We start from the raw sequence: 26,771 nt of genomic DNA, 5'->3' as shown, positions 1-26,771 counted from the left end.
CACGCAGGTCCTAGAAGAACATGCGAGATTTAAGCAACTCAGCGTGGCCGGGTTGCTGGGTTAATAGTAAGAGTTGCCAAATTATCCTGCAGAAGGCTTGTCCCAGTTTGCATTCCCATCAGCAACGGGAATTTGTTTCCTCACGGCCTCACTGACAAAATGCGTCGTCATAATGTTTAATTTTTGCCAATCTGATAGGTAAAAAATGTTATCTTAGTATTATTGTAATTTGCATTTCTCTAATGTCAAGTGAATTTGAACATTTTCCCATTAAAATGGTATATTTTTACAAATTTAATGGTTTGGGGTTAACAGACACGTAATTAATTGACTTTTTTAAAAAAAATGGTTATTTATTTTGAGAGAGGGAAAGAGGCAGAGAGGGAGAGAGAGAATCCCAGGCAGGCTCCATGCCGTCGGCACAGAGCCCAACCCGGGACTCAGTCTCACGAACCGTGAGATCACGACCTGTGCCCAAACCAAGAGTTGGACTCTTAACTGACTGAGACACCCAGGTGCCCGCCCGTAACTGACTTTTACATATTCACATTATACTCAGCTAGCTTGCTAATTTCTCCTTTTGTTTCTAATTATTTATAGATTCTTTGGGGTTTTATTTTCTTCTTTCTAATCTTTATGCTTTCAATTTCTCTTTATCTGATTGCACTGGCTAGGGCTGTCAGCACTATATTGAATGGGTGATTGTGGACACTTTTGTCTTGCCTTTAATTTTTATTTTTTTATTTATTTTTATTTATTTTATTATTATTTTTTTTTAACGCTTATTTATTTTTGAGACAGAGAGAGACAGAGCATGAACGGGGGAGGAGCAGAGAGAGAGGGAGACACAGAATCAGAAGCAGGCTCCAGGCTCTGAGCCATCAGCCCAGAGCCCGACGCGGGGCTCGAACTCATGGACCGCGAGATCGTGACCTGAGCTGAAGTCGGACGCTTAACCGACTGAGCCACCCAGGCGCCCCTTGCCTTTAATTTTTAAAGGGAATAATTCTAAAGCTTCCCCTTTGGGATATTTTTGGAAAGGAGGGTAGATTCTCTTTATTGGATTAAAAAAAAATCCAATTTTTGTCTAGGATTTTTAAAAAATCATGAATTAGCATTGAATTTTATCAAATGCATTTTCTGTGTCTCTAAACATGATCATATGGCTTTTCTCTTTTAATCTATTAAGTATAAGTATTTATGTATTTTCTAATAATAAAACCATCTTTGCATTCCCAGTTTAAGTTTTTTTTTGTTTTTTTTTTAACATTTATTTATTTTTGAGAGACAGAGGCAGACACAAGCAGGGGAGGGATAGAGAGAGAAGGAGACAAAGAATGCAAAGCAGGCTCCAGGCTCTGAACTGTCAGCACAGACCTCGACGTGGGGCTCAAACCCACGAACCATAAGACCGTGACCTGAGCCAAAGTCAGACGCTTCACTGACTGAGCCACCCAGGCGCCCCTTTGCATTCCTCGTTTGAAAGTCACTTGATCATGGTATATTTTCCCTATTTATACACTATTGAATTTGATTTACTAACGTTGTACTTAGAGTTTTTACATTTATTTTTAGGAATGAAATGGATCTAAAGTTTCCCCTGTTGTACTGTAGTTTTCTAGTTTTGTTACTGAAGTTAGAATGATCTCTCTATTTAGTTCCTGAAAGAAAAAAAAAAAAAACCGGAATGATCTGTTTCATAAATGTTTGGTAGACCTCCTGAAAAACATTTTAGGTCTAGTGTTTTCTTTGTGAAAAGATTCTTAACTTCTGCTTTCATTTCTTCCATCATTGTAGAACTTGTAAGCCTTTCTATGTATTCTGGAGTCCATTGGATTCATTTTGTTTTAGGAATTTAATTCATTGAAGTTTCAAATTCATTGACATAAAGTTGATATTAGCATTTGGTTAATATTTTTAATCTTGCTGTACCTTTATATTCCTTTTTCTTTCATATGTAAAAGCCTCTATTGTACTTTCTGTTTTTCAATTTTTATTTAATTGTCTAACTTACTCATCTACTTAAAGAACCAATTTTGGACTTTATTGATTCTCTTATTATATATATGTATATTTTTTAAGTTTATTTATTTACTTTGAGAGAGACAGAGACAGTGTGAGTGGGGGAGGGGCAGAGATAGAAACAGAGAGAGAGAGAGAGAGAGAGAGAGGGAGAGAGAGAATCCCAGGCAAGCTCCATGCTGCCAACACGGAGCCCGATGGAGGGCTCGAACCCACAAAACCGTGAGATCATGACCTGGGCCAAAACCAAGAGTCAGACACTTAACCAACTGAGCCACCCACGTGCCCCATTTCTTATTATATTCTTTATTTCTATTTATCTCTGTCTTAACTGTATTATCTTTTTCCTTTACTTATTTGGATTTATTCTATTGTTCTCTTTATGAAGGGCATTTTGTTTGTTTTCAGTCTTCTGATTTTCAATAGAAAATCCCACAGAGTACTATCTTTTATACCACCCACAAGTTTTAATATGTTATCACTCATTATGACTCATTTGTAAATGTTTTAAAATTTCCATTATGGTCTTCTTTGACTTCTGAAGTATTCGCAAGTTTTTAAAATCATATATATATGTTTTTTAAATCATATAAATCATATGTATATTTATAAGACTTAAAAAAATATATAGATAAGCACACCTGGGTGACTCAGTTGGTTGAGCGTCCAGCTTCAGCTCAGGTCATGAGCTCGTGGTTCGTAAGTTCGAGCCCCACATCAGCCTCGCTGCTGTCATCCTGTCAGCACCGAGCTTGCTTTAGACCCTCTGTCCACCTTCTCTCTACCCCTCCCCGACTTGCACTCTCTCAAAAATAAATAAACATTTCAAAATATATCTATAGGTATAGATTTAGATATTCCATGTTCATGGATTAGAAGACCCAATATTGTTATTAAGATGTCAGTTCTTTTTTTTTTTTTTAATTTTTTTTTTTTAACGTTTATTTATTTTTGAGACAGAGAGAGACAGAGCATGAATGGGGGAGGGTCAGAGAGAGGGAGACACAGAATCCGAAACAGGCTCCGGGCTCTGAGCTGTCAGCACAGAGCCTGATGCGGGGCTCGAACTCACAGACCGTGAGATCATGACCTGAGCCGAAGTCGGCGCTCAACCGACTGAGCCACCCAGGCGCCCCATTAAGATGTCAGTTCTGGGGCGCCTGGGTGGCTCAGTCGGTTGAGCGTCTGACTTGGGCTCAGGTCATGATCTCACGGTTTGTGGGTTTGAGCCCCACATCCAGCTCTGTGCTGACAGCTCAGAGCCTGGAACCTGTTTCAGATTCTGTGTCTCCATCGCTCTCTGCCCCTCCCCCACTCATGCTCTGTCTCCCTCTGTCCCAAAAACAAATAAACATTAAAAAAAAAAATTACGTTAAAAAAAAAAAGATGTCGATTCTTCCCAACTTAACCTAAGGGTTCAATACAGATCACAACAAAAAATGCAGCAGGTTAAGGGTGCTTGGCGGGCATGGTCAGTGGAGCAGGTGACTCTTGATTTTGGGGTTGTAAGTTCGAGCTCCGCATTGGGTGTAGAGATTACTTAAAAATAAAATCTTTTTAAATTTTTATTTATTTTTATTATTATTATTTTTTTAATGTTTATTTATTTTTGAGAGAGACAGAGACAGGATGCTAATGGATTGGGGCAGAGAGAGAGGGAGACACAGAATCCGAAGCAGGCTCCAGGCTCCGAGCTGTCTGCACAGAGCCCGATGCGGGGCTCGAACTCACAAAACCACAAGATCATGACCTGAGCCGAAGTCGGACTCTCAACCGACTGAGTCACCCAGGCGCCCCAAATAAAAGCTTTTTTTTAAGTTTATTTATTTATTTATTTTGAGAGAGAGGGAGCAAGCACGAACATGTGAGGGGCAGAGAGTAATGGAGACAGAGAATCCCACGCAGGCTCCAAGCTGCAGGGCTCCATCCCATGACTGTGAGATCATGACCTGAGCCCAAGTCAAGAGTTGGACGCTCAGCCAACTGAGCCACCCAGGTGCCCCTACTTAATAATAAAATTTTAGAAAAAAAATACAGCGAGTTATTTTGCAGATATCAACAAGCTGATTGTAAAGTTCAGATGGAAAGGCAAAAGACCTAGGAGACTCAGCACAATATTGAAGAAAAAAAAAGGTGGGGGACTCACACTACCTGATTTCAAGGCTTACTGTGTAAAGCCATCATAATCAAAATGGCATGGAATTGGCAATAGAATAGACACATAAAGCCATGGAACAGAATAGAGCCCATAAATATGATCAACTGATCAAAGAAGCAAAGGCAATTCAGTAGAGAAAGGGTAATCTTTCTTGTAATAATTGAATGTACCGTAAACATTGAACGTCCATAGGCGAAAATGTTAACCTAAACATAGATTTTAGGGGTGCCTGGCGACTCGGTCAGTTAAGTGTCCAATTCTTTTTTTTTTTTTTTTAATGTTTATTTATTTTTGAGAGAGAGAGAGAGAGGAAGAGACAAAGCATGAGCAGGGGAGGAGCAGAGAGAGAGAGGGAGACACAGAATCTGAAGCAGGCTCCAGGCTCTGAGCTGTCAGTGCAGAGCCCGATGCGGGGCTCAAACCCACAATCCGTGAGATCATGACCTGAGCCGAATTCAGATGCTTAACCACCTGAGCCACCCAGGCACCCCCCCATCTCCATTTTGGCTCAGGTCACGATCTCACAGTTTCATAGGTTTGAGCCCCACATCAGGCTCTGTGCTGACAGTGCAGAGCCTGCGTGGGATTCTCTCTCCCCTTCTCTGCCCCTCCCTCACTCGCACTGTCTCTGTCTCTCTCAAAAAAAAAAAAAAAAAAAAAAAAAAAAAAAGAAAGAAAAGAAAGAAAACAAAACAAAAACCTTTAAATATAGATTTTACACGTTTTACAAAAATGAACTCAGTGGATCATAGGCCTAAATGTAAAACACAAAACTATAAATCTTCTAGAAGAAAACAAAGAAGATAATCTAGGTGATCTTAGGTTTGGCAATGAATTTTTAAAAAAGGTTTTTAAGTTTATTTATTTTGAGAGAGAGAAAACAAGTAGGGTAGGGGCAGAGAGAGAGGAGACAGGAGAGAGAGAGAATCCCAAGCAGGCCCCACACTGTCAGCACAGAGCCCAACATGGGGCTCGAACTCACAAACCCTGAGATCATAACCTGAGCTGAAATCAAGAGTCGGACACTTAGCCAACTGCACCACCCAGGCGCCCCAGGCAATGAATTTTTAGATACAATACTGAAAACAGAATCTATGAAAGAAAAAAATTGGTAAGTTGGACTTTATTAAAATTTAAAACTTCGGCTTTACAAAAGATGCTGTTAAGAGAATAAAGAGGCAAGCCATGGACTGGAAAAGATATTTGCAAAAACACCTATCTAATAAAAAGGCTTGTATCCAAAATATACAAAAAATTCATAACTCAAGAATAAGAAAACAAATACCCCAATTTAAAAATGAGCAAAAAATCTGAAGTGATAATCCCCCAAAGAAGGTATACAGAGGACAAATAAACATGAAAAGATACACAACATTATTTGTCATTAGGGAATCACCGTTTAAAAGAATTAATGTTGGGGCGCCTGGGTGGCTCAGTCGGTTAAGCGACCGACTTCGGCTCAGGTCATGATCTCGCAGTCCGTGAGTTCAAGCCCCGCATCGGGCTCTGTGCTGACAGCTCAGAGCCTGGAGCCTGCTCCGGATTCTGTGTCTCCCTCTTTCTCTGCCCTTCTCCCGCGCATGCTCTCTCTCTCTCTCTCTCAAAAATAAACATTAAAAAAAAAAAAAAAGAGCTATCAAGCTATGAAAATTTATGGATCACCCTTAAAGTGCATATTGCTAAGTGACAGAAGCCAGTTGGAAAAGCTATATACTCTATGATTCCAGCTATCTGGCATTCTGGAAAGGTAAGATATACAGTAAAAAGGTCAGTGGTTGCCAGGGGTGTGAGAGGAGGGAAAGGGATTTAATAGGTAGAACACGGGAATTTTTTTTAGGGCAGTGAAATTTTTGCATGGTCCTCTATGGTGTCATAGTGGGTACGTGACCCTGTGCATTTGTCAAAACCCATAGGACTTTAAAGAGCAAAGAGTGAACCTTAACATACGTAAATTAAAAAAAAAATCATTTAGGAGACCAAGAAGTCCCCGGATAGAAGGCAGATTCTGACAAGTAACTACAACTGTATTACAAATGTATGGGAAATATACAAGAATTCTTTTATTTTTTTTATTTTTATTTTTTGAGAGAGAGAGAGAGAGAGCGAGCATGCCCCAGCACATGCATGAGCGAAGGAGAAGCCGAGGGAGAGTGAGAGAAAATCTTAAGCAGGCTTCATGCCCCCAGTTCAGAGCCTGGTGTGGGGCTCAATCCCATGACCCTGGGATCATGAGCTGAGCTGAAATCAACAGTCAGATGCTTGGGGCGCCTGGGTGGTTAGTCAGTTAAGTGTCCGACTTCGGCTCAGGTCATGGTCTCACGGTTTGTGAGTTTGAGCCCCGAGTCGGGCTCTGTGCTGACAGCTCAGAGCCTGGAGCCTGCTTCTGATTCTGTGTTTCCCTCTCTCTCTGGCCCTTCCCCGCTCACACTCTGTCTCTGTCTCTCTCTCAAAAATAAATAAACATTTAAAAAGTTTTTTAAAAATAAAAGAGTCAGATGCTCAAATGACTGAGCCACCCGTGCACCCCCCAAAATATACAAGAATTCTAAATTAAGCCATTAAGCTGTTTGTTAGTGACTTCTAATTTAATTGCGTGGTGGTCACAAGACAATTTTCGACTATTCTTTGACATTTGTTGAGGCTTGCTTTATTGCCTAGTACATGATAAAGTTTTGCAAATGCTCCCAGGAGGCATGAGAAAAATGGGTATTCTCTAGTGGTTAGATGCAGACTTTCACAAATGGCCATTAGAAAAGTCTCATTAATGGTGTGATTCAAATAATCTATATCTTTACTAAGTTTTTGTATATTTGACCCCTTGAAGGGGTGCCTGAGTGGCTTAGCATCCGACTTTCGATTTCAGCTCGGGTCATGATCTCACCTTTTGTGGGATCGAGCCCTGGGTTGGGCTCTGTACTGACATGGAGACTGCTTAGGATTCTGTCTTCTTCCTCCTCCTGCCCCCCTCCCCCACTCACGTGTGCTCTCTCTCTCTCTCTCTCTCAAAATAAACAAATAAATAAATAAATAAACTTATAAAACAAAAGGTGCATTGAAATTTCTCATCATGATATTGATGAGCTGTCAATTTCTCCTGTTATACTGATTATTGTTTTACATATTTGAAGACATTTGTTAGGTTCATATATATTTAAAATTCACGCTTGTGGTATACTGAACTTTTATATTTAGATAAGGAATCCCTCTATTCCAAATGATGCTTTATATTTTTATTTTGTCTGATAGTAATGTAGCTAAGTCAGCTTTCTTTCTTTCTTCTTTCTTTCTTTCTTTCTTTCTTTCTTTCTTTCTTTCTTTCATTTTATTTGAGAGAGAGTGCAAGTGGGAGGCAGAGGCAGAGGGAGGGAGAGAGAGAGAGAGAGAGAGAGAATCTTAAGCAGCCTTCACACTCAGCACAGAGCCTGATGCGCAGCTGAAACTCACAAATCGTGAGATCATGACCTGAGCCAAAACCAAGAGTCAGTCACTCAATGGACTGAACGACCCAGGCGCCCCTAAATCAGCTTTTTTAAAATAATGTTTGCCTAATGTAACTTTTTCCATCCTCTTACCCTCAACCTTTCATGCTTATGCTTTACACGTGCCTTCTCTCAGGGTGACCAAATTGTCATACAAATCAAAACTTTTATGAGGGGTTAAGGGGACACTGTGAGTCATTATACCAGCACAACAGACGTGAACTGGGTGTGTTCTGGGAGAATTGGAAAATACTGGTCACCCTCTGGAAAAACAGCATATGAATTTGACTTTTAAAAGGCTCAATCCAACCATCTCTTTTTAAACTAGTGATAATCAATGTACTGTGTCTCATTTTTCCAGTCTCAATGATTGCCACCCTTTTTTTTTTCCCTCTTTCCTTAACTTCTTTTGGATTGACGGTTTGTATTTGTTTTCCCCTTTCATCCACTTTTTCCCACTACTGTTCTCTGGGTATATCACTGGAGTGGTTGTCCTTTAAAGTTTATCATGCATATGTTAATTTGAATTTTTGGTTTCTCTGTCCTACATCCCAAACAATAGAAAGGGATATTTTGGCTCTGAATGTCCCCTTCCTGACATATTTTATTATTGCCCATCATGTTGTCATTTTTTTTTTTTTAATTCCACAAGTGGACAGGATCTTTATTATTTAATATGATCAATATTTGGATTGGCTTACATGTTTACCTTTTTTGATTGCTCATTGCTTCTGAGGCTATTCTCCTGAAATAGTTTTCCTCTTCCTTACTTTTTAGAAACTCCATTAAGGGGCGCCTGGGTGGCGCAGTCGGTTAAGCCTCCGACTTCAACCAGGTCACGATCTCGCGGTCCGTGAGTTCGAGCCCCGCGTCAGGCTCTGGGCTGATGGCTTGGAGCCTGGAGCCTGTTTCCGATTCTGTGTCTCCCTCTCTCTCTGCCCCTCCCCCGTTCATGCTCTGTCTCACTCTGTCCCAATAAATAAATAAATAAATAAATAAATAAATAAATAAATAAATAAAAACTCCATTAAGTCAGGTCTTTTACATGAATGCTCCCTCAATTTTTGACCAGCTATACCTGTCTTTATTTTACCCCATTCTTGACAGATAATTTTGATGAGTAAACAATTCTAGCTTGGCTATTCTTTTCTTTTTTCCTAAAGACTTTCACTCTCTTCTGGTTTCCTTGTTGATTATCCACTTTTGTTTAACAGAAGGCTACCACCGCTGGTCGTTCGTCAGTGATATGTCTTCTCTCTAGACGTTTTCGAAGACCTTTGTCACTGATGCCTTCTATAGCTTCATTGCAATGTGCGTAGCCGTGGGTTTCTTTTTCATTGATCCTGCTTGGGACGTACTATTTCCTGAGACTATGGATTTATGTTTTCTAAGTTTTAGAAAATGCATTGCTTTTCTCTCTTTAGATTTTGCTTCTCTATGTCTCCATGCATGGGAAACCTTGTATCTCTTGAGTCTTTGGGCCTCTGTTTCACATTTTGGCTATACGTTCCAGTTCCCTAATTCTTTGCATCAGATCTGACTCAGCAGTCTTCCGTTTAGTGTTTCTGTTTCATTTAGAAGCTCAGCGTCTGCCCTCTGAAAATGTCTGCTTTTTGTCAATTCTTGTCGTGGGTCCACCCTGTAATTATGACTTTCATTTCTTTGAAAACCGCGTACGACAGTGGCTCTATACTGTGTAACTGACCGTTCTGACACCTGCAGCCAGGAGCTGTTGTTTCAGAATGGATTGCCTTCTCATGACTTTCGTAATCTTTCTTTTTGAACTCTTTGCTTGATTGTAATCTGTGCAGGCTTAACAGAGAAGGCTTGTTTCTGCTTCTGCTGGTGCCCAACCCAGGAGCTCTTTCAGCTCCACTGAGGATTTCAGCTCAACACAGTTTTAAGCATCGTTTCCCACCTCGCTGCTGTTCCAAGGTAATAAATCTCCTTACAGTCAGAATTGCTACCTTCCCCCCCTACCCCGCCCCTGCCCCGCACTGCCTTCCCCCCCCCCCCCGCCCCTGCCCCGCACTGCCTTCCCCTTACCTGCCTTTCCAGTTTGGTTCTATGTTGCTGGTGCCCAGGCTTGGCTCCCTACCTCTGTGGTCAAGGCTTCCAGCCACCTATCTTGGCCTCAGTTTCCTGGCAACTCTTGGTCCAGATATGGGGGGGGAGGGGGGTGCGGCGAGGGGGTGTTGTTTGTTTGTTTGTTTTTGAAGGAATTGTCCCTGGAGACCTCTCCTACTTTTGCAAGACTGTCAGTGCCTCCCTGTGTGTGTCAACAAAGTTTCAGTTCTGGGAAAGCTGTGGGAGACCAAAGCTTCTCAGAACTTACTCATGACAACAGAAGTGACACTTTCTCAAATGTTTAAAAAACCCTCAGTGTACTGAAAATCAGGGGTGGGTGGGGCTCATGGGGGACAAATGACGTTGACTGAGAAACTTCATAAGCCAAGGAGGGAGCTACAGAGAACATCAAGGCCAGAATCCAAACTATTCCAAGGCTCTAGAGAGGCCCATTTCTGACCAGTGGCTCCCATTCCAGTCTCTCGTGTCTGGGAAGTGGTAGCAGCAGTCCCTGAGTGGCGTCCTTTCTTGGAACAGATGTCAGGAGAAAGCAACTGCAAGGTAAAACGCAGATCCCACCACCCTTCCAAGAACTTGAACCAGCACGAGGCACAAGAACACCCCAATTCCTGGTCTCTGGAGATGCTGTTACGCAGACTGAGGGCCACAGAAGCCAACCAGGATGACAAGTTTGCCCACATCCTGGATGCGGTGGGGGAGTTCGGCACGTTCCAGCGGAGACTGGTGGTCCTCACCTTCATCCCCAACATCCTGTTGGCCTTCTTTATCTCTGCCGACGTCTTCGTGTTCACAGCCCAGAAGCCCTATTGTAATACCAGCTGGATTCTAGCAGTGGGCCCCAACCTCACAGAGGCTGAGCAGATGAACCTGACCCTGCCCCGAGAACCCAATGGAAGTTTCCAGACGTGCCTCATGTACTTGCCCGTAGCCTGGGACCTGGATTCTATCATCCAGTTTGGCCTCAACCACACAGAGTCATGCCAAGATGGGTGGATCTACCCTGACACCAAGAAGCGATCACTGGTCAATGAGGTGTGCCTTCTCCTGAGTTGTCTATAGCTACCCCACAGGCCCAGAGATGTGCCCTCACCCTCATTGAGCAGGTGGGGAAACTGAGGCCCGGGGAGGGGAAGTGATTGGCCCGAGGTCACCCTGCAGAGGCAGAGCCAGGGCAGAACCTTAGGGTCCTGTTGTCCAGCCCCGGCTTCAGCTGTCTTCGCCGGGAAGCTGGAGCAGATTTGGGTGCAGAGGCAAATGTCAGTCGGCAGGCCTTGCCATCTGTCCGGGGAGCTGCCTCTGTAGTCGAGGCCCTGCCCTCTGAACTCACACAAGATAGAGAGCCCCGGGGAAGAAGCAGCTTTCATCGGGCGCCTCCTACAGGGTTTCTCAGCCCGAGCTGCAAGCTGGGCCCCCTTCACCGCACAGACCTGCCCAGCTGGAATCTCTAGACTGAGGCCTGATACCTGTACTTGGGAAAGGGTCTTCAGTGATTCCCGTCTTTGCTCAGTTCCCTCTCGGCCTCTTCCCCATTTTGGCCTGGGCCTCTGGTCCCCTCTCTCCAGGCCTCACTCCCAGAGTCTGCCAGGTGCCGGGTAGAATGCAGAGGTGACACCTGAGGCACCTGCTGCAGGCCGGGTTGCTGGTCCCTGACCCAGGCCTCTTCTGCCTAAAGGCCCACCTGCGGGTTGGGGGCGGGGTAGAGGGGTGCAGTCTCTAGACCTAGAAGGCTGGCCCTGGGTGGAGACCTGTAGCCAATCCTGTATACCCCCCCCCAGTTTGACTTGGTGTGTGGCAAGGAGCAGAACTCGGAGAGCATGCAGACCATGTTCGCCGCAGGCATCCTGACCGGGTCCCTCATCTTCGGGCTCATGAGTGACAAGTGAGTGCATTCAGAGCTAGAGTCTCAAGCTGGGGCAGGCGAGGGTAGGGGCACTCAAGGCCTGGCCCCGGGTGTCGTGCTGGGCGAGCCAGGGAGGCCCTAGCGCTAGGCTAGGCGCAGCCTCCCTTCGACCGCCCGCAGGCTGGGCCGCTACCCCACCATCCTGATGTCGCTGCTGGGGCTGATCATCTTCGGCTTCGGGACAGCCTTCGTCAACACCTTTCACCAGTACCTGTTCTTCCGCTTCGGCGTGTCCCAGGCCTTGGTGGGCTACACCATCAGCAGCGTGTCTTTAGGTGAGCCCCGGCCGGCCGGCCGTGCAGGTGTTGTGAGGGGCGGGGCGGGTGGGGAGCAGAGGGCGGGGCCTGGAGGGGCGGGGCCGGTCGAAGGGCGGGGCGATCGTGGGGCGGGGCGATCGTGGGGCGGGGCGGGGCTGGCGGGTACTTAGGGACCCTGCAGGACGAGTAGAGTTGAGGCCCAATCCAGGCAGGCCGTGGAGGCAAGAGGTTCTTCCCAGCTGCCTGTGGCGATGCGGGCCAATGTCCGCAGACCGCCCTTCCAGACTCATCCTCCACCCTAGGCCCCTCGTACCGCACGCATTACCCCCCTTACCTCTCTCGCATCCCCCCTACATGGCTTACATTTATTGAGCCCTTCGGAAGGACCAGGCGAGCTGCTAACCCCGTTACATACTGTCTCAGCGTGTCATGACAGCACCCTGTTCAGTAGGCGCTCATCTATTATCCCTTTAACTGAGAAGGATACTTGAGCCTCAGGAAGGTAACCAACTTGCTCAGGGCCACACAACAGTTACAGGAAGGAGCTGGGATTTCATCCCTGGCCTGTGGAATGCGAAAGCCCTAAGTGCCCATATGCTCATCGAGCTTACAGCTGCTGTGGCCCAGTGAGCTCAGGGGTCCCCGGCCAGAGAGACCTCCTCTCATTGGAGCGGGTCAGAAGGAACTAGATTCTCCCCAGGGCCCGAGGCCGGGGTGGCCAAAGCCCCGAGGCACTAAAAACAAACACAAGGGCACAGATTCCTCGCCTCACTGTGTGTCAGACCACGTGTGAGGACTTGTACCCAGAAATGAGCCATCTCTGAGAGAGACACATGGGGTCAGGCAGGATGTGTTCAGAGGGAGCAGTCAGGCTGAGAAAGGACCGGAGGCCATCTAGTACGTCCACCTAGGGCAGAAGAACGTTCAGCCAGGCTGAACTGTCCAGAGCAGGGCTGGGGCATCTCAGAAGTCTGGGTACAGGGGTAGCCCTGGGGACACTGAGCTGACCATGATTTTGTCCTCTTGGCCTCCGCACAGCCACTGAGTGGCTAGTGGCTGAGCACCGGTCCCATGCCATCATCCTGGAACACTGCTTTTTCTCTGTGGGAGTCATGTTCCTGACAGGGCTTGCCAACAGCCTTCCCCACTGGCGGCTGCTGTTTCTGGTGGGTGGTGCACCTGTGTTCCCCCTCATCTTCTATATCTGGTGAGCAAACAGGGCACGCGCAGTGACGGGTCTGACGGGCTGGAAGTTGAGGGTTTCGGGGGGTCCTTGAAGGGGTGGAGTGGGTGGGATTTTCCCTTGAAGAAAGTGGATGGGGTGTGGATGTAATGAGGAAGAGCCCAGGGCCGAGCGTCTGGAACCCTGGCCTTAACCCCCAGCAGAGGAGACCCTCAAAGAGATGTCAGAGAAACAGAGAAATCAGAAGGCAAAGGGTTGAGAGGCAGGAGCTCAGGACAAGAGCCTGGTCAAGGTTGAAGGCAAGAAAGGTGATGCTGGGGAAGAGTCTACTGGCCTTGGTGGCCTGGAGGTAGCCTCAGTGAAGTGGCAGGGGGTTGAGGGACTGAAGAGAGGCTGAAAAATGGAGCCTTCCACGAGGGGACTCTTCCATAGCGCTGGGCTGCGGTGGGCAGGGGCAAAGTGATAACGTGGTTGGACAGCAAAGGCAGAGTCAGGGAGGGTATGTGATGCTCTGACTTGTGGGGCGTCACAGACAGGAACCCGAGGGACTGAAGCTAGGAAGGGACAAGTGATTGGGGAGGGAGGGAAGAGAAGAGGAAGAGACTGAAATCACCTGGTTAAGGGCCAGGCAGTTCAGTGTGAAGGAAGGATCAGGTCTCACCTTGGAATCATCACATTTAATCTTTACGACCCTGAAAGATGGGTGTGAGTCTCTTGGGCGCTGAAGACGTGGGGGGTGGGGGGTGGGGGGCGGGGAGGGGAGAACAGAGGCTTCCGAGAATGGAAGTAACTTGCCCTAGGCCACATAGCTACAAAGTGGCGGTTTGGGATTTGACTCAGCCTGTGTGGCCCCGGAGCCTCTGCGTTTTACCCACTGGGCCATACCCAACATGGATGGTGAGAGGAGTGACCAGTTAAGAGTGAGGCCGGGTAGGTGGCTTGGAGACCTTCCAAATTCGGCAGGTGCTGGAGACCGTCTTTGGCAGTCACCGGGATGCCCAAGTGCCCGTGGGGACCCAGCTGATGCCAGATGGCGTGACTCTGTCACGTAACTAGGAAATGGTGTTTCACGGCTTGACCTTGAAACATTTCTTCGAAATGTCACTACTGCAATGGATGCATGTGGTTGACGACTACGTAACAACCAGACGGTCTGTGGTGAAAAGTAAGTGGACAATTTCAGCTCCCCTCAGCCCCCCAGTTCCTTCCCCAGATGCCATGACGCTGGACTCTTAGCTCTTTCTTCTGGTAGCTGCCTCCCTAGTTCTACATTCTGTGAACAGATGGCTCATTGAATGGGGTCCATTTTTCTTCAGACCCGCCCTGTCAGCTGTTCCTTTGCTGACTCGTGACATTATCTTGGGCAGGTTCCATCTCTTTAGGGTCAATCTTAGTTCTAAGAAAAAAGTCTCATTTTGATCATTCAGACGCACTCTCGGGCATGAAAAAAATCCAGTCCAGGCCAGTTTAAAACTTGACCTCACGTCTAGTTCGCAGCTTCTCCCCGGTGGCTAGCCGGCTCAGGCTAGTATTCTGACCTTTGCCCTTTCTCCTCGGTCTACCTGCTGTCTACCTGCTCGGTGATCTTCTAGATCCTAGGCAGGGGAGGGGCCATTCGAGAAAAGAGATAAGTGCACAACAGGGGCTGTATTCATGGTCATTGTCCTCTGTAGGGCAGATGTTCAAATGCAGGTGCCTCAGGGGCCCGCCTGTGGGTCTTCAGGGGCTCACCCGTGTCTTCTCATGCTCTAGGTACTGTCTTTGTGATCTCTCCGCACCCTGTCCCTGGCAGGTCACTCCCCGGGCTCTCTCTGCAGGGGTCCCCTCACCCTAGCACGTGGGGTGACTTCAAGACAGCAGGGTCCACTTCGTCAAAAAGACTCTCACCACCCCCAGCCCCCGCCCTGCCATCGTGGATGGCTCCCACCGACTTCCTTCCTGAGGGGGAGCTCCCCCATCTCTGGTTGCGTGTAGGCCCTCCGACTTGAGGGGACACGAATTAGCTCTCCTGGAAATGACCGTCCGGAGGACAGGGCAGCTCCCGCTTTTCGGGATCAGTAAGCTCCAGGCAAGGAGTGGGAGGGCAGACTGACTCCCTTTCGCAAAAACAGGCTCCTTTGCCAGGTTTGAAGAGATGACAGCAGCCTGGGGACGGGAAGAGAGTCTTACCACCAGGAACCGGAGGTTTCCAGCCCCTCAGCTTCTGAGCTATGTGTATTTCTTACGTCTTTCTTCCACCGGTCTTCTCTCCCACTCTCTCTATTGCTATCCTTTTTCATTCGTGTTGTTTAGAGTGGGCATGTGGTCAATCTCCCATCTTTCTGAAGAAGTCCCAGTTGGGTGACTTTCTTTAGGAGAGTTCCTCAGCCTTACAGTGGAGAAGGATGTCAGGGGCACTGCCGGCTGGCCCCAGGGGAGGGCAGGAGCAGGGGCAGGCAGAAAGAATGCAGCTGCCTTGGGGAGCCTGGGTGGCTCCATCGGTTAAGCTTTCGGCTTCGGCTCAGGTCACCGTCTCACAGTTTGTGAGTTCGAGCCCCGCGTCGGGCTCTGTGCTGACAGCTCAGAGCCTGGAGCCCGCTTCGGGTTCTGTGTCTCCCTCTCCCTCTCTCTGTCTCTGCTCCTCTCCCGCTTGTGCTCTCTCTCTCTCAGAAATGAATAGACATTAAACAAATTTGATAAGAATGCAGCTGCCTCCAGTGTCATGGGCACATGTATACACTGCTGGCCGTGGAATTCAGGCTAGGGCCTCGAGAGGAGGGTGACGCGAGAATCTGCAGGGAGTGATGGCACAGTTTGTAAAGAGTGCCCAATCAGGGCACTGACGTCCATGCTAACTCTGCCTCTGTGACCCTGGGCGAGTCCTTACCCCTCGAGGCTGGGAATAAAAAGGGGATAATCAAACTAGGTCCAGGGCTGGGCAGGGATTGAACTGGATGATATATATATATATATATATATATATATATATATGTAACATATATATATGTATATATATATGTAACATATCATATATATATGTGTGTGTGTGTATATATATATATAACATATATATATATATATGTTACAACATATATATATGTTACATATATATATATATATATATATATGTTACATATATATATATATATATATATATATATATATATATATATGTAAGGGCATCAGGCACAATCCAGGGCACCTAATAAATGTTCGTCATCAAACTAGGTCCAGGGCTGGGCAGGGATTGAACTGGATGATATATATATATATATGTAACATATATATATATGTATATATATATGTAACATATCATATATATATGTGTGTGTGTGTGTATATATATATACAACATATATATATATGTTACAACATATATATATATGTTACATATATATATATATATATATATATATATATATATATGTAAGGGCATCAGGCACAATCCAGGGCACCTAATAAATGTTCGTCCGTGGACATTCTGACAGCCCGGGAGGATCGGGAAGAACTGAGGGACCAGAGTTATGCAGAGGTCAAAGGCAGTGGGCAATGTGGCGAGGGAGGAGGTGGGACAGGGAGGACCTCTACTCACTCAATCAGGGGCTGGGCCCTGGGGTCCTGCCCTCCATATTCTGCAAGCTGTTAGGAGACAGAGAGGGAGCAGGGAAATGCCACCCAGGAGAGCGGGGCTCTAATAGAGGCTGTGGGCGTGGGGGACAGTGCCCTCAGGGTGCCTGGGCAGGCGGGACTGACGCCTGAGATCGGAAGGTAGGGAGTTTGTAGAGGTAGGCGAGGGGGAAGACGCTGGAGGGCAGAGGCAGCCTGTGTCTGGGGTGACACTGGGCAGCAGGGGGGCCGTGTGTGGCCGGGGCAGGGGAAGGGCTGACTGCCAGAAAGGGGCAGGGGCGCCCGAGGTTGATGGTCTCTTTCAAGTCCTCCGACACCCACGTCGCCTCATGTGGGAGGTCTCGGGGGCATCTCGCAAGGATGGGTAAGAGCGGGTGGTACGTGCAGGATCCTGCCGGAGTCCCCACGGTGGCTGTTGATGAACGGGAAGTTGGAGGAAGCGAAGCAGATGCTGTGCTACGCGGCGGGCGTGAACAAGAAGACCATTCCCCTAAGTCTGCTGAACAAGGTAAGAGGCCTCGGGCTCGGAGTGGGGCCAGGACAGGGGCTGCAGGAAGGGCCTTTTCCTTCCTCCTCCTTTCAGGTGGGACCTCCGCCCACAGGGTGTCCCCAGTCCACTGTTTGAGGAGAACGGAGGCAGCGACATCGAACCCTGCCAGTGGAAGGCCGGAGGCCGAGCTGGGACTGTGGGGGACGGGGGTGGGGGGCGGGAGGGCCTTGAGGTCCTGTGGGGGTGGGGAGCGAGCCGGGGTCTCGGCCTTGCCCCTGGTGGTCCCGCTTGTCCTGTAGCTCCAGCTGCCCAGAAAGAAGGTGACTAAGGCGTCTGTCCTGGACTTCTATAACAATAGGCACCTCCGAAGGGTGACCCTGGTGATGGGCTGTGTGTGGTGAGTAGTTGGGACCGGCTGGCAGGGACTGCAAGCAGGGCGTGTCGGGGGCTCTGGAGAGGGAAGGGGGCATAAGCGGGCTGCAGGCGGGAAGCTGGCCTATGGGTCCAGAGCTCTGTGCTCTGTTTCTCTTTCCCAGCCCGTCCCGCCCAGCTCCCAGCTGACTCTGCCTCTGTCTTTGTTGCTGTTAAGTTCACTGACCTATTTGTGAGACAGAGAGCTCTCGAGCAGGGGAGGGGCTGGAAGGGGGTGGGGGTAGAGAATCCCACGCAGGCTCCACGCTGTCAACAGAGCCCTACGCGGGGCTTGGTCTCACGAACTGTGAGATGGTGACCTGAGCCGCGATCACGCCAGACTCTTAACCGACCGAGCCCCCCGGGCGCTCCTCTGCCCCTGTCTTTATTCCTGGCCTGTCTGTATCTCCCTCTCTCTCTCTGAATGTCTCTCTCCTGGCTTCATTTCAGGTTTACTGTCAGTTACAGCTATTTTACGCTGTGCTTCAAGTTGAAGGATTTTGCCATGAACATCCACTTCGGACAAGTGGTTCCTGGCATCATGGAGGTGCCCGCCCGGCTGTGCTGCATCTTTCTCCTCGAGCAGATCGGGAGGAAGTGGAGCCTGGTTGCGAGCCTCTTCCAAGGCACCCTGACGTGCCTGCTTAGCCTTATCCTCCCCCCAGGTACAGCCCACCCTCCCCTCGGCAGCCCCCAGCCTTCCTGCTTCCTCAGACCCCTTCCTCCTGCCCTGCCCGGCCAACAAGACACCCCGGGGAGCCAGCCTCCTGCTCCCGCAGCTCACCTACCCTCCTGAGCTGGCGCCAGTCACTGGAGCACTGCCCTCCCCGAAGGAGAACTCCGAGACCGAGTGCTGGAAGCTCTCAGAAACCTGGGAGAGGAGGGAGTGCTGTCCCAGGACCCATCCTTGTGTGGGAGAGTAGGTGGCCTTCTTCCGGTCAGATCTGATGGTTGCGTATGAACGGAGGCCCACAAACAGGCCTTCAACTGGTACCCCCGGCCCTGCCTCTCATCTGCAGCCTCTGATTGGGAAACGCCTTTTATCTGTGACCCCACCAGGAAAAAAACGACCTGCCCACTGAAAACTGCATGTAACAGTGGGCTAAACTCTCCGGAACATTCTTGCATGGAGGCCTCTCCTTCCCAGGAAGGCGCAGTACCCTTCAGCTCAGAACCAGACAAGGAAATGGAGGCGGGGGGCAGGGGTGGCAATACTTTCAAAATTTCAAAGAGCCTCTGGAAAACAGTGTGGAGGCTCCTCAAAAAATTAAAAATAGACCTACCCTATGACCCAGCAATAGCGCTGCTAGGAATTTACCCAAGGGATACAGGAGTACTGATGCATGGGGGCACTTGTACCCCAGTGTTTATAGCAGCACTCTCAACAATAGCCAAATGATGGAAAGAGCCTAAATGTCCATCAGCTGATGAATGGATAAAGAAATGGTGGTTTATATACACAATGGAACACTACGTGGCAATGAGAAAGAATGAAATATGGCCTTTTGTAGCAACGTGGATGGAACTGGAGAGTGTGATGCTAAGTGAAATAAGTCAGGCAGAGAAAGACAGATACCATATGTTTTCGCACAAATGTGGATCCTGGGAAACTTAGAAGATCGTGGGGGAGGGGAAGGGGGGAAAAGTTACAGAGAGGGAAGGAGGGAAACCACAAGAGACTCTTAAATACTGGGAACAAACGGAGGGTGGATGGGGGGGTGGGGGGAGGGGAAAGTGGGTGATGGGCATTGAGGAGGGCACCTGTTGGGATGAGCATTGGGTGTTGTATGGAAGCCAGTTTGACAATAAATTATTTAAAAAAAAAAAATTCAGAGAGCCCTTAGACGATGAATATGCCCCAGGTCACAGGGCTGGAGAGTGGCAGGGCTGGGGATGTGGGTGTTAAGATGTCAGGGTTCACTCCATCAGAATTGCTAACCGCAAGAGCCCCCTCAGCGGCAGGGGTCAGGGTGGGGGAGCTTGTCCAAGATCTGCCTCCAGGGGGAGCCCTCCTGCTCTCTGGGGGCTAGCGTTGTGCACATCTTGCCTGAGACCCTTCCTCTTTCGGATGCTGGCAGCGTTGACTGGCTAAAACAAAATGGGGAAACCAAGGCATTCTTAAATTCCTATGGCTTGGTGGTTTTTGTAAACAGTGGGCCTACACCGAGTCAAACAGAAACGTTTAAGACTCTCACATGTGTGAGGGAAACTAGGAATCCCCAGTAGATGAACCGTATCTCTGGTTTCATCCCAAAGCCAAGCAAAGCTGGGGCCAGAGTGGGGAGCGGGGCGCGGGCAGGGCCCAGGAGAAGCTGGTAGAGGGAGAGCTGGAAGCTTCCAGCTCCCTCCTGCCCCCGGACCTCCCCAAGGCTGAGGAATGGCCTTTCTGGGATCTTCTCTTCCTTCCTCAACGCGCACATCTGGCTGCCCCGAATCGGGAATCCTGGAATGTCTTAAGAGTTGGGGCTCCAGGGCCCGAACCCTTCCCGGCCCCTGTGCACCCCTCCCTGCTTGGTCTACCTTGCAGAGGATGGCCGGGGAGGTGGGAGGGCCCTGAGCAGGTCGAGTAGTAGGGGAAGCGGCCTCAGGTGAGGATGTGGAAGAAAGGAGTGAGCCGGGAGGCAGAGGTGCGGGGACTGAGAGGCAGAGGGGGGGAGCAATCTCACCGCAGATATACTGGCCTGGCCCGGCCTGAGTCTGCCGACCAGCTGACCACCAGGTGGTGGGGGAGGACTGTTCAGATGCCTTGAAGAGGGATGGAGGGAGAGCAGATGGGCGGCCCCCAACCCTCGTCCCCAGGGGAGGACGGCCCCAGACTCAGGTGGCCCCGTTGTCTGGCCATAGAGCTGAAATCCATAATGGTCTTGATGGTCGCGCTTGGAGAGTTCAGCCTGGCGGCCTCGGTCACCGTGTTCTTCATCTACACCGCTGAGCTCCTGCCCACGGTCCTCAGGTAGGTGGCCTGGCGGGCAGGGCCCCTGGGGGGCATGGCGAGGGCACGCGGGATGGAGACTGAGACCTCCGTGAGAACGGCCGTGCACCCGGTGACAGGCACGTGATGATGAGTGGTTTCCCTGGGTCACCCCGTTGACCCTCCAGAAAATCCCCCAGACTCCATCATTAGCCCGATCTCAGACCACAGCATCAGGTGGAGGCCAGACAGCGAATGGCAGCAGCAGGCAGTCTGACTGCAGTCTCCGCCTTGCACAGCGGCCGAGATGTGACAGCCCTGCCCTGAGGCTCCACCCCGCAGCGTGGAGCCATGGTGAGGGTGGCAGCGTCCTGCCCCCCACCCAACGCCACCACCCTGGCTTCTCCCCGCGGGCCCGCACACTGCCGGGTGGGTCTCCTGCTCCAAGAAGTAGGCCCAGAAGAAATTACCGCTTGCCCTGAATCAGGGAGGAGCCCAATGCTGGGCAAGGGTCTCTGGGGAGTCGGGATGGGCTGGAGACTGGAGAGTGTGAGGTTTTGAGGAGCTGCTGTTTCCGCCCCACCTCCAGCCAGCCTCTGGGCCCAGGAGGCCTCCCAGACGAGCTCTCACCTCCCCTTCCAGGGCGACAGGTCTGGGGCTGGTGTCCCTGGCCTGGGCAGCTGGAGCCATCTCGTCCCTGATGATCATCAGCCAGAGACTCACCCTCCTCCCCATCCTCCTCTGCTGCGTCTCAGCCATCCTGGCCTTGTTCTTCTGCTCCCTGTTGCCAGAAACGCAAGACCAGCCTCTCCCTGATATCCTGGAGCACTACCCCCTACAGACAAGGTAGGTGTGTGTGGCCCCTGGGCTCTGGCCCTTGGCACTGAGAATAGTCAGGCACCGTCTATCCCTGCCTGTTTGCCAGATGGGCCTGTGACACAAGGGCCACTCTGTGTCTACAGAAGTCTGCCCAGCTCTCCCGGATGCTGCCGCGACCCCCTCCGTGCAGCCTGGCCTCTGCCAGCTCCCACCCTCTTGGCTCTCCTGACCAACCCCGGGCCAGGTCTTCCCCTCTCCCTTCCCCTCTGGCTGCCTGTCCGGACTGGGTGCTGTCCATGGAGATGCCCTGGGCTCCCTCCCTCCCATGGCAGAGGGACTGGCTGGCCACCAGCTCTCTGAGTACCTCTGATTTCCGGTCTGAACTCTCGGGTCCTCAAAGAGGACCCAGTCTTGATTCGTGATCCTGACTTCAAGGCTGCAGCAGCCCAGGGCCCCGTTTGGGAATTGGGCTCCATCCTGATTGCCCCAGGGGTACTTCTGGCCTCTGGTCTCTTCTGGTCTCATGACTAGCAGGACCACGTCTCCTGGGGTTTGGGCCGATATGGCCCGTCGCTCTCCCCCTGGACCTGAGGGGACCTGAGCACCAGTGAGGGACAGAGGCTGGCTGATGTCCTCCAGTGCCCTGTGCTCATATCACAGGGTGGCTGTCTCTGGGCATCCTCTGCCCTCTTCCCCGTCTCCCTCCCTCCTCAAACTCTATTTGGCACCATCTGTGCTAGGCGTTGTCAGAGGTAAGAGGTCCCCAGCCTCAAGCAATATTTTATGGGGAGAAAGTCTTCACTTAATGGGCTCTGAGGGAGGGATGCACAGGACCTATAGACGGCCCAGGAGGGAGGACCTTCAGCTTGGGGAGTTGAGGCAGGCGTCACAGAAGAAGTGACATTTGAGTAGGGCTTTGAAGGATGAATAGGAGTTTGTCCCCTTGTAGAGAGGGGGAAATGCAAAGCAGCAAGAGGAGCTAAGAAACAGCCCCTGGAGCCAGAGGGCCTGGATTTCTGTCTCTGCTGCCACATCCTAGCATGTGCCCAGGGGAGTTACCTAATACCTCTGAGACTCAGCTTTTTCATTTGCAAAATGGAATGATACCAGAGTAATAAAAACAGCTAACCTTTATTGAACGTTTACCATGTGTCCAGTCCTGTTCCACACGTGCCTTTTCATACTTTGTCCTAACCACAGCCGCATGCAAGATAGGTCCTGTCACTGTGCCCCATTTTACAGAGGAGGAAACTGAGGCACAGAGAGGTAAAGAAAGACATGAGGCCTAGCCTTTCTCTCTCATAGGGCTCTTGGTAAGACTAAGTCCAATTAAGCACTTGGTGCAGAGTCTGGCCCATGGCAGCTGCTCAGTAAATGCTAGAGATGAGCCCCAGAGATGCAGGAGTGTGAAGGGTCTGGGCAGGGTTGGGAGATGGAACAGGCCTGGTCCTGGAGGTGAGGGTCCCTGAGGGCGCATGACCAAGGTTGGCCGGGGACTTGCAGGTGTGGGAAAGCCCCACCTCTCGGGATCACAGCGCCAGGCGTGGCTACTGCTGCCTCTAGTTACCACTGCTTTTCTCAGCCCCTAAAGATGCAACTCGTGACTTGTTCTTCAATGGCTTCTTCAGGAACATGGCTGAGGAACTGCTCGCCAAGGAAGTGGCACCCGAAGGTGGGACTGGGGACGTGGTGAGGAACACGGTTCTCGATTCCACGATGCTGACACTGGACTCCGACGTTCTCTCCCCCACACCTGTGCCGGGCAGAGCAGGGGACAGAGACCCACAGAATGACTGAGGTCCAGGCCCCCAGACGATCTCGACTGGAGCCGAGTGGCTGGGTGTGGGGCCGTGGACTCCAGGCCACGAACTCCAGGGGCCCAGTCCAGCTCGGGGGGCAGGGCAGTCCTGCTCCAAGGCCAGCCCTCGAGCCCCGAAAATGGTCCCTCCTGGGTGAGCTAGGGTGTGATTCATGGCAATAAATGTGCCGTGGTTGGACTTGAGATGGCTTGGTCACAATTGGCTGTGTCTGGAGAGCCCAGAGCCCCAGGCCCAGAGGAAGCTGGGTCAGACAGGCTTCTCAGTGTCCTTCATGTCCTTAGCCAGCCCTTGGGGACAGTGAGGCGCTCTCTGGACTGGGGGCTCCAGGGGCTGTGTCTAAGAGGGCTGGGAGTGGGTAAGGCCAGGACTGTGCGCCCAGGCCACCCGCGTCCTCTAGCCCAGGCGTCTGCTAGTGGGGGCAGGCCGAGATAGATTTCAGCTCTGCCTGAAAGGAGGTATGCGCGTGTCAGGGAATAATGACTCCTTTTCCCATTTGCACGGCGCTTTCTCGCTCAGTTTTCCCTCTGACACTCACAGATAAGCACGGTCTCGGGGACTACCCAAACCACATCCTTGGGTATTCCTTCCCTGATGACTCCAGCCTGGCTGACCTCTGACCTCCGCCTCCCTGGGGATAAGCCCCCACATCCAGCTTACAGTCCCAACTGCCCTGAGGGTGAGTCTGCCCTTCCCAGCCAGTGTGAGAGCTTCTCTAGACTGGAGAAGGCCCAGAGCTCCTCAACCGTTAGCCAGACTCAGAAACCTTTGGGTCGGGCCATGGGCCGCACATGCTTTCTCCCTGGGAGGGCAGGGCCTGGCTCTTCTCTTTCTCTGCCCCCTTAATTGGAAGATCATCAGCTAGGGACGCCTGGGTGACTCAGTCTACGAGACGTCGGACTCCGTTTCGGCTCAGGTCACGATCTCACTGTTCATAGGTTCAAATCCCGCATCTGTGCTGATAGCACAGAGCCTGCTTGGGGTTCTAGGTCTCCCTTTCTCTGCGTCTCTCCTGCATGCACACGCACTCTTTTTCTCTCAAAATAAACAAATGTTAAAAAAAGTTTTAAAAAAAGAAAAAAAGGAAGATCACCAGCTTGCGGGGAGGAGCTAATTCCCTGGAGCTTCGGAGAGAAGGACAGAAAAGAATGTCCAACCTCGCGGAGCAAAGGCAGGGAGGCCAGGTCTCCCAGAGAGGGTTGGAGCGCAGTGCACAGAGCCTGGTCCAAACACCCTGCTCCAGGTGTGTGTTCCCAAGCTTGGGCACAGCAAGAAGCTGGTGCCCACACCTCCTTTCAGTGTCATTTTCTGGTCCCCCTGTTCTTTGCCAAATTTCCCAAGATTGCCCCCCAAGTAGCGTTTGCAGGTCCCAGAAAAAGGGGTCTCACAAGTTATCTGCTTACAGGATGACAGGATGTTTTATTTTTTATATTTTTTACTATTTATTTTATTTATGTATATATTTCCAATGTTTCTTTATTTTTGAGAGACAGAGAGACAGAGCACGAGGGGGGAGGGGCAGAGGGAGACACAGAATCCGAAGCAGGCTCCAGGGTCTGAGCTGGCAGCCCAGAGCCCAATGCAGGGCTCGAACTCACGAACCGTGAGATCATGACCTGAGCCGAAGTCAGACGCTTAACCAACTGAGCCACCCAGGCGCCCCTATTTTTATTTTTTTTTTAATGTTTATTTACTTTGAGAGAGAGAGAGAGAGACGATGTGCGTGATATGGGGAGGGGTAGAGGGAGGAAGAGACAGAATCCCGAGCAGGCTCCCCGCCTCGGAGCCCGACATGGGGCGCAAACTCACGAACTGTAAGCCTATGACCTGAGCGGAGACCAAGAGACAGGCAACCAACTGAGCCACCCAGGTGCCCCGACAGGATTTTTAAAGGCCTCCCCTGCTCTTTCTGGGGGAGGCCTGTCTGTGGGTTGTGATGACCAACACGTTAGCCACATTTAAACACCTCACCTCAAATTACGTTGCTGGAAGGATTCAGCCAGTGGCTCAGAAAACCGGAAGAGGAAATGGGTCAGGACAGAAAACGGACAGGCAGCGCTGGCACGATGGAGCTGGTAACCTCAGACGTGGCTGTGGGCAAGACTTAGTGCACCCTTACATGACTTAGATTTTCTTTGGGTGGACAAGACTTTGTCAGTCAGTTCTAGATAAACCTATCTAGTTTGCTTATCTAATCAATGGCTAATATTACTCAGAGTTTGACATTATACATCTTAACAGACTAGATCCACGCTGTCTCACACAATAGGCACTAGCCAGATGTGGCGATAGTCGGAATTAAGATGTGCTGTGTATGGGAATGCAAGCTGGTGCAGCCACTCTGGAAAACAGGATGGAGGTCCCTCAAAAAGCTAAAAATAGAACTCCCTATGACCCAGCAATTGCACGACTAGGCATTTGTCCACGGGATCCAGGTGTGCTGTTTCGAAGGGACACATGCACCCCCGTGTTTCTAGCAGCACTATCCACAATAGCCAAAGTATGGAAAGGGCCCAAATGTCCATGGATGGATGAACGGAGAAGGAAGATGTGGTGTATGTATACAGCGGAGTATTCCTCGGCAATTGAAAAGAATGAAACCTTGCCATTTGCACCTACGTGGATGGAACTGGAGGGTATTATGCTAAGTGAAATGAGTCGGTCAGAGAAAGACAAAAATCCTATGACTTCACTCACATGAGGACTTTAAGAGACAAAACAGATGACCATAAGGGAAGGGAAACAAAAATAATATAAAAACAGGGAGGGGGACAAAACAGAAGAGACTCATGGAGCACAAACTGAGGGTTACGGGAGGGGTTGTGGGAAGAGGGATGGGCTACATGGGTCAGGGACATTAAAGAATCTACTCCTGAAATCATTGTTTCGCTATATGATAACTAATTGGGATGCAAATTTAAAAAAACAAAATAATAAAATTTACAAAAATAAAAATAAATAATAACAGCAAAAAGATGTGCTGTGTAAAAAACCACCAATTTCAAACATTTATACAAACGAAAACATAAAATATCTCATCAGTATTTTTTACATTCGTTGTGTGTAAAGGTGATAAGATATTGGATATTGAGTTAATAAGATATTGAAGTTATTGCACCTTTTTAAAAAACTGTTTGTAACATAACAGAAAATTTATATTTATTTAATATAGCACAAAATTTAAAACTACACACATGACTTGCATTTGTGGCTCACGTTACATCTCTACTAGACAGCACTAGACTAGAACCTTCTTCTTTTTGGTCTCCCACATCATTCTTATCACACAGGTTGCTTAATGAAATAATGAAAATTAAATGCCAAAATTGCATGAAGCTGCACATCGTATGACCCTACAAGTCTGGCGTCTTTATGATATAATCAACAGCAGACACATCAGCCAGGGGCTCCCTGTAGGAATGACCTGTAAGCTTGGGATGCCTGTAAATCGTGGGGTTCTTGCTGCCCGGGTCATGGTCACTAGCTTATGTGGAACTCTGTCACCAGTGTCTTTCAGCCGCTTGGGCCTTTCTTTCTTTCTTTCTTTCTTCCTTTCTTTTTGAGAGAGAGAGAGAGAGAAAGTCTTTTTTATTTACCTTAAAAAAATTTTTTTAATGTTTATTTAGTTTT

The 26,771-nt window shown here is 49.5% G+C and overlaps 1 protein-coding gene across 9 annotated transcripts in view; it reads left to right on the top strand.

Moving 5' to 3' along the window:
- Window positions 1-23,326, top strand: part of SLC22A14 (solute carrier family 22 member 14) — a 31,448-nt gene extending 8,122 nt beyond the window's left edge. For 7 of the 9 annotated variants that reach the window (XM_042956744.1, XM_042956743.1, XM_042956741.1 and 4 more), the window contains 11 exons: window positions 9,471-9,594; window positions 10,264-10,779; window positions 11,523-11,626; window positions 11,768-11,922; window positions 12,943-13,111; window positions 17,081-17,201; window positions 17,483-17,580; window positions 18,045-18,259; window positions 20,439-20,547; window positions 21,148-21,351; window positions 22,953-23,326. In XM_042956744.1, coding sequence (XP_042812678.1) covers window positions 10,264-10,779; window positions 11,523-11,626; window positions 11,768-11,922; window positions 12,943-13,111; window positions 17,081-17,201; window positions 17,483-17,580; window positions 18,045-18,259; window positions 20,439-20,547; window positions 21,148-21,351; window positions 22,953-23,121 — 1,860 coding nt within the window. In that variant the 5' untranslated portion in view covers window positions 9,471-9,594 and the 3' untranslated portion in view covers window positions 23,122-23,326. Of the gene's footprint in view, window positions 1-9,470; window positions 9,595-10,204; window positions 10,780-11,522; window positions 11,627-11,767; window positions 11,923-12,942; window positions 13,112-17,080; window positions 17,202-17,482; window positions 17,581-18,044; window positions 18,260-20,438; window positions 20,548-21,147; window positions 21,352-22,952 lie in introns of all 9 variants that reach the window. The other 2 variants (XM_042956745.1, XM_042956746.1) reach the window with 2 other exon arrangements.
- The last annotated feature ends 3,445 nt before the right edge of the window (window positions 23,327-26,771 follow it).

This window comes from Panthera tigris, chromosome C2 (assembly GCF_018350195.1).
Source record: "Panthera tigris isolate Pti1 chromosome C2, P.tigris_Pti1_mat1.1, whole genome shotgun sequence".
NCBI classification, from domain to species: domain Eukaryota; kingdom Metazoa; phylum Chordata; class Mammalia; order Carnivora; family Felidae; genus Panthera; species Panthera tigris.
This window is presented reverse-complemented; position numbering and strand designations above follow the sequence as displayed.